Below are 14,440 nucleotides of genomic sequence, written 5' to 3' on the forward strand. Positions count from 1 at the left end.
AAGCGGATCAGGATATTTCAAGGGGAAGTATGTGTGTGTGTATGTGTGTGTGTGCGTGCGTGCATTGCGTGTGTGTGTGTGTGTGTGTGATTGGGGTGGGGGTCGTCACTACTCACACGCAATGTGTCCAAACGCTAGTTGCAATTACAAAGGATTTAACGGACTTGATACAAGTCATGGTTGGTTGGTTGGTTGGTTCGTTCGTTTGACGCTGCAATATTCCAGCTATATGGCGGCAGTCTGTAGAATAATCGAGTCTGGACCAGACAATCCGGTGATCAACAGCATGAGTATCGATCTACGCAAATGGGATGCGATGACATGTGTCAACCAAGTCGGCGAGCCTGACCACCCAATCCCATTAGTCTCTTCTCACTACAAGCATGGGTTGCGCTATAGACCAATTCTAACCCGGATCTTCATGGGTCGATACAAGTCAAAGGATATCATTCGATGACCACACAAGTCGAGAATGCTTTCAAATCCGACGAATCTTAACTCCTAACCGATCACATTAATTTAACATAAAAGGATGTGTACACGCTTTCCTAACTCTTGAGTGACCTTCACCTGAAACGTCAGTTAATCGTTTCTTTCATTACGACACAGTCTAAAGTTATCAACATGTAAATCCCCAAACTGTTAATATGAATAGGTACCATGTCAAAACAAACGTCTGACAGACACATTTACGCCACAGCGTCTACATTTGATCTTAGTTAACTAATGTGAGTGAGTTTACTTTTACGCCGCTTTAGCAGAAATATTCCACGCAAAATCACGGTGGGGACACCAGAAATGGGCTTCACACATTGTACCCATGTCGGGAATAGAACCCAGGTCTTCCGCATGACGAGTGAACGCCCTAACCACTAGGGCTCCACCACCGCCCCAGTCAAAGTGCACATTTACTGTTGTTGTACTATAATCAGAATCATTAGATATCGTGTGTGTGATTGTGCGTGCGTGCGTTTGCGATGTGTCCCAATATGTGGGTGTGGTACAGTCAGAGGACAGTCTGGTGCAAACACGAGGTATTATTTAGGGTGAGGTGAAATAGAACTATTGCTGATTTCGTGGTTTAATAAGAGTGAAGTGAGTATGGTTTTACACCGCTTTTAGCAATATCACGGCGGGGTACACCCAGAAATGGGACTTCGCATTGTACCTATGTGGGGAATCGAACTTGGGTCTTCGGCGTGACGAGCGGACGTTTTAACCACCAGGCTACACCCCACCGCCTGTTTAATAAGAGAAAAGAAACCAGCGATGACACACACACACACACCATCAAGTCAACAAGCTCGACGGTATATATATTTACTCGCCAATTACGTTAAGCATACGACAAGCATAAATTTCTTCTGGAGACCAATTCTATCACGAAATATCCACGAGTTGATATAATACAATTTTATGGTATATCGTGAGTATACTCAACAATTACGTAACAAGGACTGGAAAAAAATAAATGTTTATTTCGACAGGCAACATGAAGAAAAATAATGTCATAGTTTAATGCTGAACGATACGACTTGAACATATGCGTTATAGTTATAATTAGAAGTATAAATATAATGCACGTATAGCATTAACGAGCATGCGTGCCAGGAATTCCGGTCTGGAACATCAACTGATTCTTTGAGTTCTTTCAGCACATTTTCTGTCACTGAACTTCACATATTGATATCGTTGTTAGAAAATAAAATTTTATCAATGACTTTTTTGGGTGAAATATTTGTCCAGGCTTATTTTTTCCTTAGACTCACAAGTAAATATCTACACCATGTGATTTCAGATAAACAATGATGGCATGGTTGTGAGTGGTTCAATAGAAAATGTAAAAGCAGGCAACGCATTGTTTGAAGTATTCTTCCAATAAAGCATGCTTATTGGCTGAGTGTATGGCAATGCTGATAAACCAGGCGAATCTGGGATCGAACCCAAGACAATTGTGGCTCACCCAATGGGATACTGCTAGTGCAGAGTGAACTGACAACTCGGCACTGCATATGCAGACTCAGGTGTCTGAATGGGAATTACTCAGGTCACTCATAGTTTTTACTTAGTATCATACTACACAATTTTTGCCCTGTAAACTCATAATATAGCTCGAATAATCTAATGATCTTTAATGAATAAATAGATTTTCATTCACGTTATTGTTTGTTTCCGTGGAATTTCAGTTTTTCATTTTTAAAAGATACTAAACGTGGTGTATAATGCGTAATACAATGACAAATATCTCACAAAGCTTCAGTTAATCTGTGATAGCTCGTGATTCGTGATGCATGTGCATTTCGTAACCATTCAATGATGAAGTGCATCACCTCGTTCACTCTTCAAGGCATCAATGAAGAATATCTCTCACGGTGTGGGATCGTTGTTGCAAAGATCATCATGCACTAAAGCAGTATCAGTGTTCCAGCGTTGTCCCTATGTTTCATGCATATTGATTGACGTGTCGTAGCACCACGTATGTCTGTGAGTAACGCTTAGTATTTCATTGAATCTCCTTGTTCATGTTCAGTTGTAAAATTGTCCACAACATGTTGGCATAGTGACAGTGGTTCTACTGTCTGTCACAGAATGATATAGTGTCCATCTGATGTTCGTATCAGGCGTTCACAGTCATATGTTGAAATGGTGACCTTTATCTTGACATCCTGACGTTCGTCTCAGATGTTCTAGTCAGGTGATTACTCTGATGTACTAATGTCTGTATCGCGTGAAGAAAGTGATAGTTGGGAGTTTCTTCGGCGTTCGGCCAATCCGATGTACTACTGTCTGTCACCAGTTGAGATGGTGACTTTATAACATGGGATTGAGGAAGTCGTCTTTCTCGGTTGATTCTGTCGACATGGAGGTAAGCGCCCTTTCAGACAGCTGCTTGTTCCCACTGCAATGCCCTGTTCATCGCGTCTGAAGTGGAAAATCAGTATCAACAGTTTCACTGCATTTATTATAGGGTTTATGCTACTTCTCCGCATCTCGGCCTTCAGTGGCATATTCACCTTCTCCCCGCTACTTATCTTCAATAACAATCACGCCAAACAATAACTATCAATCCCAAGCCGGATTAACATAATTACCCTTAATTGGTACAGCTACACCTTTGTTCGAAGCCTTGACACCGATTCCGCCCTGTCACAAAGCTCTCGTAAAGCCTGAGATCTCGTAAATTTTTCTCGTAGCATTCGTACTTCCTAATCTTACAAGTATAGGAGGCACGAATGCTACTATGTAAAATTACGAAGATTTTAGCTTCTTCGACAACTTTTGGGTGAGAGCAAAGAAACTCTAATTCTCTGCATATGACATGACCCGGGAGTTCGGTGGCACAAACGAAGGAGGTCGTGTTAAGCTTCATTAAATAGGGGAAGCAGAGAATGTTGGCGATAGTACACAATGCCATTTAGACAGTGGTCAAATGTAACGCCGTATATTGCCGTTATATATTTAGGATTACACTTTCCTTAGTAAAAGTAGAAATTACAATTGCATATGGGTCCTATTCTCTAGACTCTGAGGGGTGTGGGTTCGAATCCCGGATCGGACTCAACCCAACGAGAAAGTACTAGAATCTGTACTTTACAAAGTAAGGTAATATAATATAAATATGTTACAGCAGAGTAATCGTTATTAATGTTGCGTTCGTGCGAAATTATGCATACATGGATTCAGATTTACAGAACTTGTCCCAAGGAAACAAAACTTCTGAAAAAATAATCATTTCATAAAGCTTTTGAATTGAATTGGTTTATACAGTCATATATTATCTAGTTTGTTTTACTAACTTTAGAATCTGATACAGACGTCAGTTACTTTCTCAATCCGATTCTACTCTCGCTGTCACCTCTCCGCTGAGTTCAAATATCACTTTTTTATCGTATCCAACCGCAATATTTCTATCACAATAGTCCCCTAAAGAAGCCTAGAATCAGAAACATAAAACTATCTATAGCTTCTTTTTTAAAGAAAGTTAGGAATTGCTGAATTTCTCAACACTGAGATGTCAAACGACAACCTTGTCAATCTCGGCTGTTCGGACATGTTGACAATCCAACTGACAAGGTGCGTCCCTTCACAATAAGACATAACCCGTTGTGACACGGTTACGCATTGCATTAGTATTCACTCTGATCAGGTCAAGAAGCTAGTTTAAGCTGAACAAGCTGTACTTATCCCAGTTTTGACAGTGGTCATTCTTTTTCCATTCTGTTGTTAGTCAGTTTTGTAACTAGAAACCTCACACCTCAACGGATCAGTGACCAAGACGCTGTCAAAATGGGATACTACCTATTACAGTACAACCAGAAATTACTGAAAATTTAAAGATTGTAATTTTTAATATTTTTTTCACTCATTACTCACGCATTAAATGTGAATATTAGCAGAACATAACTCCAGATTCAAAGACAGGTGAACAGTTAGTATTTTGTCAAGTCACCATGGGCAGCAATGCAGGCTTCAATGCGGCGGGGCATACTACTGATCAAAAGTTAGAAAGTCGTGGTCCATGCTGTCCCAATATCGGACCACCTCTTCTTTCATTTCAGCAATATTTTGTCAGATTTTTCTTATTGACACTTTCCTTCATAAGTCCCCAAACATTTGCTATTGGATTTAGGTCAGGGCTATCCAATCTAATAATGTCATGTTTTGGGTCCGAAACCAGGCCTGTGAATGCTTTGAACGATGTTTTGGGTCGTTGTCCTGCTGGAAAATCCAAAAATTTCCATAGAACACTTAAGAAGATGGAAGTAAATGTCCCTCGAGAATATCTGTGTACCGCTCACTGTTCATATTCCCTTCAAATACACAGAGGGGCGTTGCCCCTAACACAGATATGCCACCCCACACGTTAAATTTCGGTCTGTACTTTCGGCGCTGATACAAAGGTTTTTCAGTTTGCTTGGTCCAGAATTTCAGTGTATTAGGAAACAGCCACACAGAACTTTCATCTGAGAAAATCACATTGTCCCAGTTAAAATTTCTATGCTGTAAGCACCAGTTCAACCTTCGCTCCTTTTGTTCAGGTTTCATGATCGGTGATGGAATTCCTCGACTTTTCTGCCAACCCATTGTATGCAGCTCAGTTCTAATTGTCTCCTTACAGACAGCCACAGTTCCTCTATCAATCATATCCAGCCTCAAGTTTTCTAAACTCCTTCGTTTGTTTTTAGAAACAAGAATAGCAAGCCGCCTCCTGTCACCGACAGTCAATTTTCTGGGCCTACCTGCGCCTCCCTGGTGCTCAATGCCATATCCATTTGCAATATATTTCAAAACACGATACACAGTAGACAAAGTGATGCCTGTTCTACTTGAAATCACTTTACCTGATCTGATGTCCTTGTTATAATACTCTAAAATCAACTTCCTCTTCTCTAAATCATCCATACTGTCGTCTGCTTGCAAGTAAACAAAGTGGGATAACTCTTCACAAACTAATGAAAAAGGATTAACGGAGTTGTCTCTCTTAAATGAAACCAAGCACTTGATAGCTGGTCAAGGTTGTTTATACTAGAAATCCAATTAAACATATTCCTAAAATTCTCAATAATTTCTGGTCATACTATATAGCAAACACCTAATTATAGCCAATACGTAAAAATCACCATTGTTTAAATAGAAAATATATTAACAAGATTTAATCCTTCCAACAGTAAACCTTTCCTTTATGTCGAGCAACATTAAAACTCCAACAGTTGGTGTCTAGATTTTCACAACGTACAGTTTATCGCCCCATTTTTACAAAAATTGTAGACAGTGTCATGCGACTCTTATTCAAACGTTTATTATCACAATTCTAACATTCAAGGCCTTGGTAAACCCTCCGCAAGGTTTTATGGTTTACATGAAGGGGATACTTCCACATCTGATGTATTCGTGACAATACGACATCCAGACACATTACGAGCATGAGACGACGGTGTCCGGCTGTGAGGATACTACGTGGGTCACAAACGCGCTATACTGAGAGATGGTTTATTGGACAATTAACCTGTTAACGTGTGATCTGACTGATTATTGGTCACATGTCGTTTGTTTACAGTTCTTTTAACATGTCTTCACACAATATTGTCTTAGCTATTCCAACATGCACACAACTGATCCTTAGCAAACATTACAATATAATATAGACGCCGGAATATCGGCGTTTTGGGGAGCAAATGGTTCAAAAGTACCCCTAAGGGAACCACGATGTTGGCTTGGTTATCTTCCCGAACACAGCCGCGGTGTTCGGACACCTATTCCTTCTGATATCTTGCTGAACACTGCCATCGTGTCATGTTAAGATAGCAATACGTTTCTGACATTTTCACGAACGCAACTGAGGTGCCGTTTTGGGGATACTTACTCTGTTCTGATATATTCCAGAACACTCCCATGGTGTCACGTTCCAATACTTACCCCGTTCTAATAAATTCCCGAACACTTCCATGTTGTCACGTTCCAATACTTACTCTGTTCTGATAAATTCCCGAAATCTTCCATGTTGTCACGTTCCAATACTTACTCTGTTCTGATATATTCCCGAACACTTCCATGTTGTCACGTTCCAATACTTACTCTGTTCTGATAAATTCCCGAACACTTCCATGTTGTCACATTCCAATACTTACTCTGTTCTGATAAATTCCCGAACACTTCCATGTTGTCACGTTCCAATACTTACTCTGTTCTGATAAATTCCCAAACACTTCCATGTTGTCACGTTCCAATACTTACTCTGTTCTGATAAATTCCCGAACACTTCCATGTTGTCACGTTCCAATACTTACTCTGTTCTGATAAATTCCCGAACACTTCCATGTTGTCACGTTCCAATACTTACTCTGTTCTGATAAATTCCCAAACACTTCCATGTTGTCACGTTCCAATACTTCTACTCTGTTCTGATAAATTCGAACACTTCCATGTTGTCACGTTCCAATACTTACTCTGTTCTGATAAATTCCCAAACACTTCCATGTTGTCACGTTCCAATACTTACTCTGTTCTGATAAATTCCCGAACACTTCCATGTTGTCACGTTCCAATACTTACTCTGTTCTGATAAATTCCCAAACACTTCCATGTTGTCACGTTCCAATACTTACTCTGTTCTGATAAATTCCCGAACACTTCCATGTTGTCACGTTCCAATACTTACTCTGTTCTGATATATTCCCGAACACTTCCATGTTGTCACGTTCCAATACTTACTCTGTTCTGATAAATTCCCGAACACTTCCATGTTGTCATCACGTTCCAATACTTACTCTGTTCCTGATATATTCCCCAACACTTCCATGTTGTCACGTTCTAATATACTTACTCTGTTCTGATAAATTCCCGAACACTTCCATGTTGTCACGTTCCAATACTTACTCTGTTCTGATAAAGTCCCGAACACTTCCATGTTGTCACGTTCCAATACTTACTCTGTTCTGATAAAGTCCCGAACACTTCCATGTTGTCACGTTCCAATACTTACTGTTCTGATATATTCCTTGACTACACAGTATAGTAGCATTTCTCCGCTCTCTCGCTGTAAGCTTGTTTGGGTGACGATAACGGCTGCCCCGTAGGATAGCGATCGCTTCTGAGCAGTCAATTCAACACTACACAAGATCCGAGACTTCTGTCTTTCCATTGTTTCACTGTCCGGATCACCTGGAACCCTTTCAGTTACAGATGCGAGCGACTTTGCCTTCGCATTGCTAACGACAACAGCGTCCTTCTGCTATTACGTTTTCCTCATTCCATATGCTGTGTTGGGCGGGCGGGAGGATCGAACCCAAACACCTGAGGCATAAGCATGTCTATGTTGACATCAATCTCCCTGTTTCTGACTGGGGACTTGCCCCGAACATTCAACTGTTCATTTTCAGATTTCTTCCACGCGTCTCTATGGCGACCATATGTACCATACTGTGGTCTGGAGAATGGGACCGAGTACTATCGATTTCTGGAAGCTTATTCTGTGAGTTTCTGGTTATAAACGGTTTCTTTGCCTTCACCGACGGAATCATCTGGGGGTCAAAACTTTTCGGTCTGTTTGTATGAGTATTACTGACACGGTTTTCTCGAAACAACGAAAAGGAAGTTTTAAGGGACACAGGACGACATGACGCTATCCAGTTCACAGTTTCCTCAGATGAGGCGGAGACCGGTGGCAGACGGTCACGGTAAACAACATCCTGCAAAGTTCCCGGAGTCTGTAGACGTTGTTGTCGGAGTAGACGTAGTAGAGTCTGATCTGGCCATCATGCCTGGAAGGATAAAGCCTTCCTCCACACCCTTCACCATGAGGAGATAGGCAGCTGAGGCACTGTCTACCTTCCTCTCACTGACAGAGTAAAGCAGTTCCCTTTCATTAAATCCAAAGTACTGGGAGAGGTATCTGACTATGTTAGTATCTACAGGTTCTGGTGTGACCTTGAGAACCTGGGGCTGACGCGGAACGGGTGCGCGGCCATCTTTGGTGAGCCAGGGTGAGTTAGAAGGTCGTCCATCGTTATCCTCTTGTTGAAAGGCTCGAGCAGACGACATAGAAAGTCTTTGCAACCTGCACGAACACATTAATATGTTATGAACATGTCAGTAAAGTAACATTGCTCTTAACCTTTGTAGAAATATCGATCAGTTATGTCTGACTCTTGAAATTCAATGAATTATTTACTCAGCTACGTGCACCGTAGCACGTTACAGTCTGCGACAAAGCAGGAAGATGGGACTGGGACAGAAACCATAGAATCACTTAAGATACTCTGAAAAAAGTTACAGTCGTTATGGTGTACGTATAGGTGAGTGAAGTTTGTACACCGTTGTCAATACACCAATAGACTAACATATCGTCTTTGGAATGAACAGAAAAACGGTTCTTTAATTATCTTGATAAAATATATTGAAAAGAAGCCCAGACTCTTTCATCATTTTCAGACGGGCAATCTAGACTTGCCACACATTCCACACTTGCTTGGACTGTATAGGGTATATTTGTTTCAGTGTGTGTATGACGGATCAGCGAGTCAGTGTAACTGTATAGAAATATCGGACAGTTACTTTATCCAGGAGTTCAAACTAGGTGACTTTGGCAGGCAAATTGAAAAAATAGACTGATACTGAGAGTTCTTATTTGCGTAAATTCTTTAAAAACAATCCGGAATGACTACTCAAAATATTTCTACTATCATGTTTTCCAGACTTGGCATTGTCTAGTCAAATCCGTAGTCTAACGTCTCTGAATTTATCTGTCAAAGTATCCCCAAGCTTAAATATAGCCTGTTTATATAAGGATCCCCATTGTCTTATTTTGTCAACAAAACGCTACTGTTGCAGACAGTAGGCAGACATTACCTGGAGACAGACCCTCTGGAATCCGACAGCCTTGGATGATGTTGGCGTGGATCTGCTGCATAGAGGTCGGGGTGTCTGACATGAAAGGCAGTTTGCCGCACAGCATTGTGAAGACGCACACACCTCTGAAATACATGTAAAATGTGTTTTACAGATACAGTTGTACAGTTTATGCGTATATTACTATAGGACAACACTTTACAACGGTACAATCAGAAGCTTCCTTCTTGCTTAACAACAACAATAACTATTTGCAAAATAACTTGAAATTAACTCTTTGCAGCCAAACTAACCCCTTTCAAACTGATCGCCTCTGTGGTGTAGTGGTTAGAGCGTCCGCCCAGAGAGCGGAAGGTCGCGGGTTCCATCCCCGACCGCGTCATACCAAAATACGTTAAAATATGGTACTTGTTGGTCCCAGTCTGGCGCTCGGCATTAATGGGTACAACAAGGACTGGTCGGCTCGGAGTCAGTATAATGTGTCTGAGTGAGGTATTCATGCTTCACTGCGGCATGGTATCTCAGTGGGCTAGCACTATAAAACCAGCTTCAGTCTGGGCTAGTACAAGCAGCCGCACATACACATACACACGCATGCACGTCGTCATATGAGCGAAATATTCTCAAGCACGACGTTAAACCCAATTTCCCCTCACCTTACCTTTCAAACTGTACCCTCGTTGACGGATTGTTAAACTTCCACTTTGCAAGGACTGAGTATCTCGAGAGATTTGCTGTTCTTGTGCTCCTTATGTTTTGAGATATTTAATGACGCTCATGGCTCAGCCTTCTGTTTGTGAATGATAGATTTTCAAACTAACTTATTTAACTGTTTACTGTAAACTCCAAATCTGAGGTATTAGTTGAGGCAGTAAGGGTACTACAACCAATCATGTACTCTGTATAATCTCACATGCTCCATATATCTGCAGCTGGTCCGCCCTGCTTCCCCGTGAACATCTCGGGGGCGACGTAGGCCGGGGACATTCCCTGTCCAGGTTGGGAGGAACCGGGGCCGGGGTGGCTCCCCTGTCCGAAATCTGGGACACACAGTAAAAACCGGTTTTTAGACTAATGATGTATAGCCATGCTATAATGATGATATATCATGATGTCTAATGACCAACCAGTTGGCATCCACGTGTCTAGTGACCATGGATTGAGGTCCTTCGGTTTTATTGCTTGAACAACGAAAATACATTTTTGTGTTTTTTTTCGAGAAATAATGATGATGGTTCTTTCGAAATACACAATGTACAATTTACAACTTATATTATGATATTATATTCAGAATGATGAAGTACTGATGACATACCGCTTATTTTCAAGTTCAAATCCTTGTCCAGCAGAAAGTTGTCCAATCGAAGATCTCTGCAACATAAACATTACAGATGAAAGAAGCTTTCGGGTTGTTCTCAAGTTTGAGCGAGCCGGTCATTCAATTTATCTAGAATAAGGTCACTGATGTGAAATATGAATATACGCATTAATATCGTGTATATCTATGTGTATGCTACTTGAGGTGAAAAGAGATTTGTGTCTGAGTGAGCGGTCTAATGGTAATCTATCGGCAATATTTCAGCTATCAGTTCTGTAAATAATGGAGCGTGGACCAGACAGTCCAGTGATTGACATGATCATTTGTCTATGCAACTGGGATACAAAGATATGCGCCAACAAAACCAACGAGTCTGAACCCCGGTTCTGTTAAGTCCATTAGGCTTACTACAAGCACTGGTTCCTGAATAATTTAACGGATGGTGTGTCTTTGTACTAGTCTGCACTTATGCCGGGTCGTCAGGTTCGCTGACTTGGTTGATCCATGTCATCCTTTCCCAATTGCGTAGATCGATGCTCAAGATGCCAATCACTGGACTGTCTGGTCCACGCTCGCCGTCAAATAGCTGGAATCTTGCTGACTCGGAGTTTAACAACAGACAAACATTCTTACCTGTGGACAATGCCAGACACGTGCATGTGGTCCACTGCCGACACAAGCTGGGAGACAAACTTCCGGGCTTCGTTCTCGTCAAGACACCGCCTATATTGTGTGAGGATGCCCTTTTAATACATGTATATGACATATGAAAATATGTAACAGGTATCCACATGGACACTTAGATCAGTAAAGCGTTTACACGACCCTATAGGAATTGAGGTCATCTCTACCCCCAACACACGGAGCGAATGGAATAATAGTCATATTTGCGTCATTAAAATGTATTTTTCCTCATTCCAGAGTTAGAGAGTTGGGTTTCTGACCACTTTTAATAGTAGTTCCGTAATACCACAGCATGTCGGATTTATGTCGGAACGTTTATCCCTTCGCTGACAACCATGGGAAAAGGTATGCTCCTAAACCAAGCAACATAATCGGGGAAAACTGGGATCGTGGCGTGCCCAAGGGACACAACTCTGCACAGCTAATTGCGGTGCCTCAGGCGAAAGGGACATCCATGCCCAGGCTAGATGGTGGTAGACAGCCCCGTGATTAAAGCGTTAGCTCGTGAAGTTTGAATGCACAGGTCCGATTCCGAAAATGTGATATTGCTGGAAAGTTGCTAATACGAGTAAAACCCCTTGATCACTCACGTTCTGCCGAAAAATATATGTTTAAAATGAAACTAATGAGCAAATTATGTAACTGTAATACATCGAACATAGCTGAAGAAACGGAGTGATGTCTCACTTTTGAGCCAGGTATTGACAGAAGTGCCCCCTTTCGGCCAACTCGAGAACCAGGTAGTAACTGTTCGGTGTCTCCATGGCCTCGTACAAACGGATGATGTTTGGGTGGTGGACATATTGAGACAGAAGTGCCTGTCGCCGGAAGTGACGCCGTGCACTTTCTTTCTGAACCAACAACTTCTTTGGTATAGCCTTTACTGCCACCTGCAAATCAAAGACAAATGAAATGAATTGTTATGTATGTCAAGAATCATCTACGACTATTGGGTAGCTTCATGAATGATAACGATCGATACCATACAAGCCACGTTAATACCCTTTCCGTTAAGCCCTGTTGGGAACTCTGGATCCAGTTCCACAAAGCGATCGTAGCGCTAAGATGATCGTAACTCCCACACTTTAACACAGACTTACGACAGTCGTAGCGCTACGATCGCTTTGAGGAACGGGGCCTTTGGTCCCGATCCACAAAGTGTTCGTAAAGTTACGACCTGTCGTAACTCTATAATTCATCATTAGCATACGAATGTCGTAGCGCTACGAACGCTTTGTGGATCGGGACCCTGGATCCGACCAGCCTGCCAAAGAGTTCACTTAATAGAACACTCTGATTTTGTCGAGATACGGTATCGACGCTTGCTCATGATATCAATCATAGGTCTGCCGTTACAGCGGTGGCATTATGCTGTGTGCGGCTTTAACCAACCAACAAACGGCTCTGCTGAAGAATAGTGTATATTTGCCCAGTACTTCAACAGTAATTAAAGATAACAGTAATTAAGCTATAAAGACAACTGAGTGTTCTAACTGAAGTGAGCGGTGGTGTAGCCCAGTGGTTATAGCGTTCGCTCGCCACGCAGAAAACACGGGTTTGATTCCCCACATGAGTACAATGTGTGAAGCCCATTTCTTGTATCCCCCCACAGTGATATTGCTGGAATATTGCTAAAAAACGGCGTAAAACTAAAACTCACTCACCGTCATTGAAGTATAGCTGCACACACAAACACACTGGTGTCAATACCACAATCAAGAGCACCGTTGACATTGTTTGATCGGCAAGTTACCTTTAGCTTGATAACCATGTAAGAATCTACATTCCCCTACTGCGTTTTGCATGTATTACTATCTTGGCTGCTGCTAATTAATATTCAAACTTCCAAAATACCATACGACACTAAACATATTTTACAGAAGGCTGGCGCTCAGAATAATTACATATTTATTAGACTACATAATCACATTTTTTTTCATTTCAGTATGAAAATATACATGGCAAAGAGAATAGCAGGTGTAAGATGATGTTCATTAACTCCGGCTGCGATAACCCTGGCCGTGTCCCACGACCTTTACCATAAAGACATTACACTGTCTCCTATATATATATATTACTTCTTGTACACACAAAAGACCATGATCATACCCACGCTGCTTGTGTCGATCTACGAGTAATAATACCTCTCTACAAATGGAAGAAAAGTAACAAAGAAAATAGTATGGGATTACCGCCAAAGACGGTCTCCGTGGGGTGGCGATATTTAACCACATTTGGTCATTTCCAAACCTTATCAATCATTATTTTCATAAGCACCGACAGGCTTTTTATAATGAGAAAGAGTCCAGCTTGATTTACACAAATCCCAGAGACACTGCGTCTTAGCATACAGATCGTTATTACAACTTTCCCATTCGGTATGTGTTGAGTATGTAACGTGACCCCACCCCTGTGTTGTATTTGTCAGGATTATATTGAAACTGTTTGGAATTACCTGTCTAGAATAGGCTTTCAGTGAAAATGTCATAGCAGTCTGTTGGTGAGGCTGCATAAATACTCACAGTTGGTTTATTCCTAGTTTACAAGTAACCTCAAACATCCGAGTACAAGGCGACAAAGCACAGTGTCGCCATGATTTGTCAGGCTGCTCCAAAGCATTGGCCTCATTGTATGGTTAAAAGGTTGTTACAACGTTTCACGATCACCGCCTCTAGTTTTTGAATGGTGGTCTCTCGTCAACTGTATTTATATTCAATGCAGCAGGCATATAAATATACTGTACATAAGGTATTAAAAGTGAGTTCGTATGGTTTTATGCCGTTTTAGGAATTATATTCCAGCAACATCACACCAGAAATGGGTTTCACACATCGGACACGTGTGTGGAATTCGAACCCGGATCTTCGGCGTGTTGAGGGAATGCTTTAACTATTAGGCTACCCCACCGCCCCAAGTATTAACATGAACACCAAGCGTCCTTTGGGTCTTTGAGTTGGTTATAAGTTACGGACATTCACGTTTAGATTTTCCAAATCATAATCATGTTTTCTCCAAGTAGGGGGCGGTGGGGTAGCCTAATGGTTAAAGCATTGGCTCGTCACGCCGAAGACCCGGGTTCGAATCCCCACA

At 41.6% G+C, this 14,440-nt stretch overlaps 1 protein-coding gene across 1 annotated transcript; it reads right to left on the reverse strand.

Moving 5' to 3' along the window:
• Window positions 1-8,131: 8,131 nt before the first annotated feature.
• Window positions 8,132-13,121, reverse strand: LOC124280144 (hormonally up-regulated neu tumor-associated kinase-like). The gene is made up of 8 exons (XM_046716031.1): window positions 13,104-13,121; window positions 12,038-12,240; window positions 11,300-11,389; window positions 10,664-10,719; window positions 10,262-10,388; window positions 9,349-9,473; window positions 8,413-8,557; window positions 8,132-8,261 (listed from the first exon to the last, which is right to left on the reverse strand). Exons 1-8 carry the CDS (start codon window positions 13,119-13,121, stop codon window positions 8,132-8,134), a joined length of 894 nt encoding a protein of 297 aa, XP_046571987.1.
• Window positions 13,122-14,440: the final 1,319 nt, after the last annotated feature.

Source organism: Haliotis rubra, unplaced genomic scaffold (genome assembly GCF_003918875.1).
Source record: "Haliotis rubra isolate DU_JTF1 unplaced genomic scaffold, ASM391887v1 Scf2608, whole genome shotgun sequence".
Taxonomy (NCBI): domain Eukaryota; kingdom Metazoa; phylum Mollusca; class Gastropoda; order Lepetellida; family Haliotidae; genus Haliotis; species Haliotis rubra.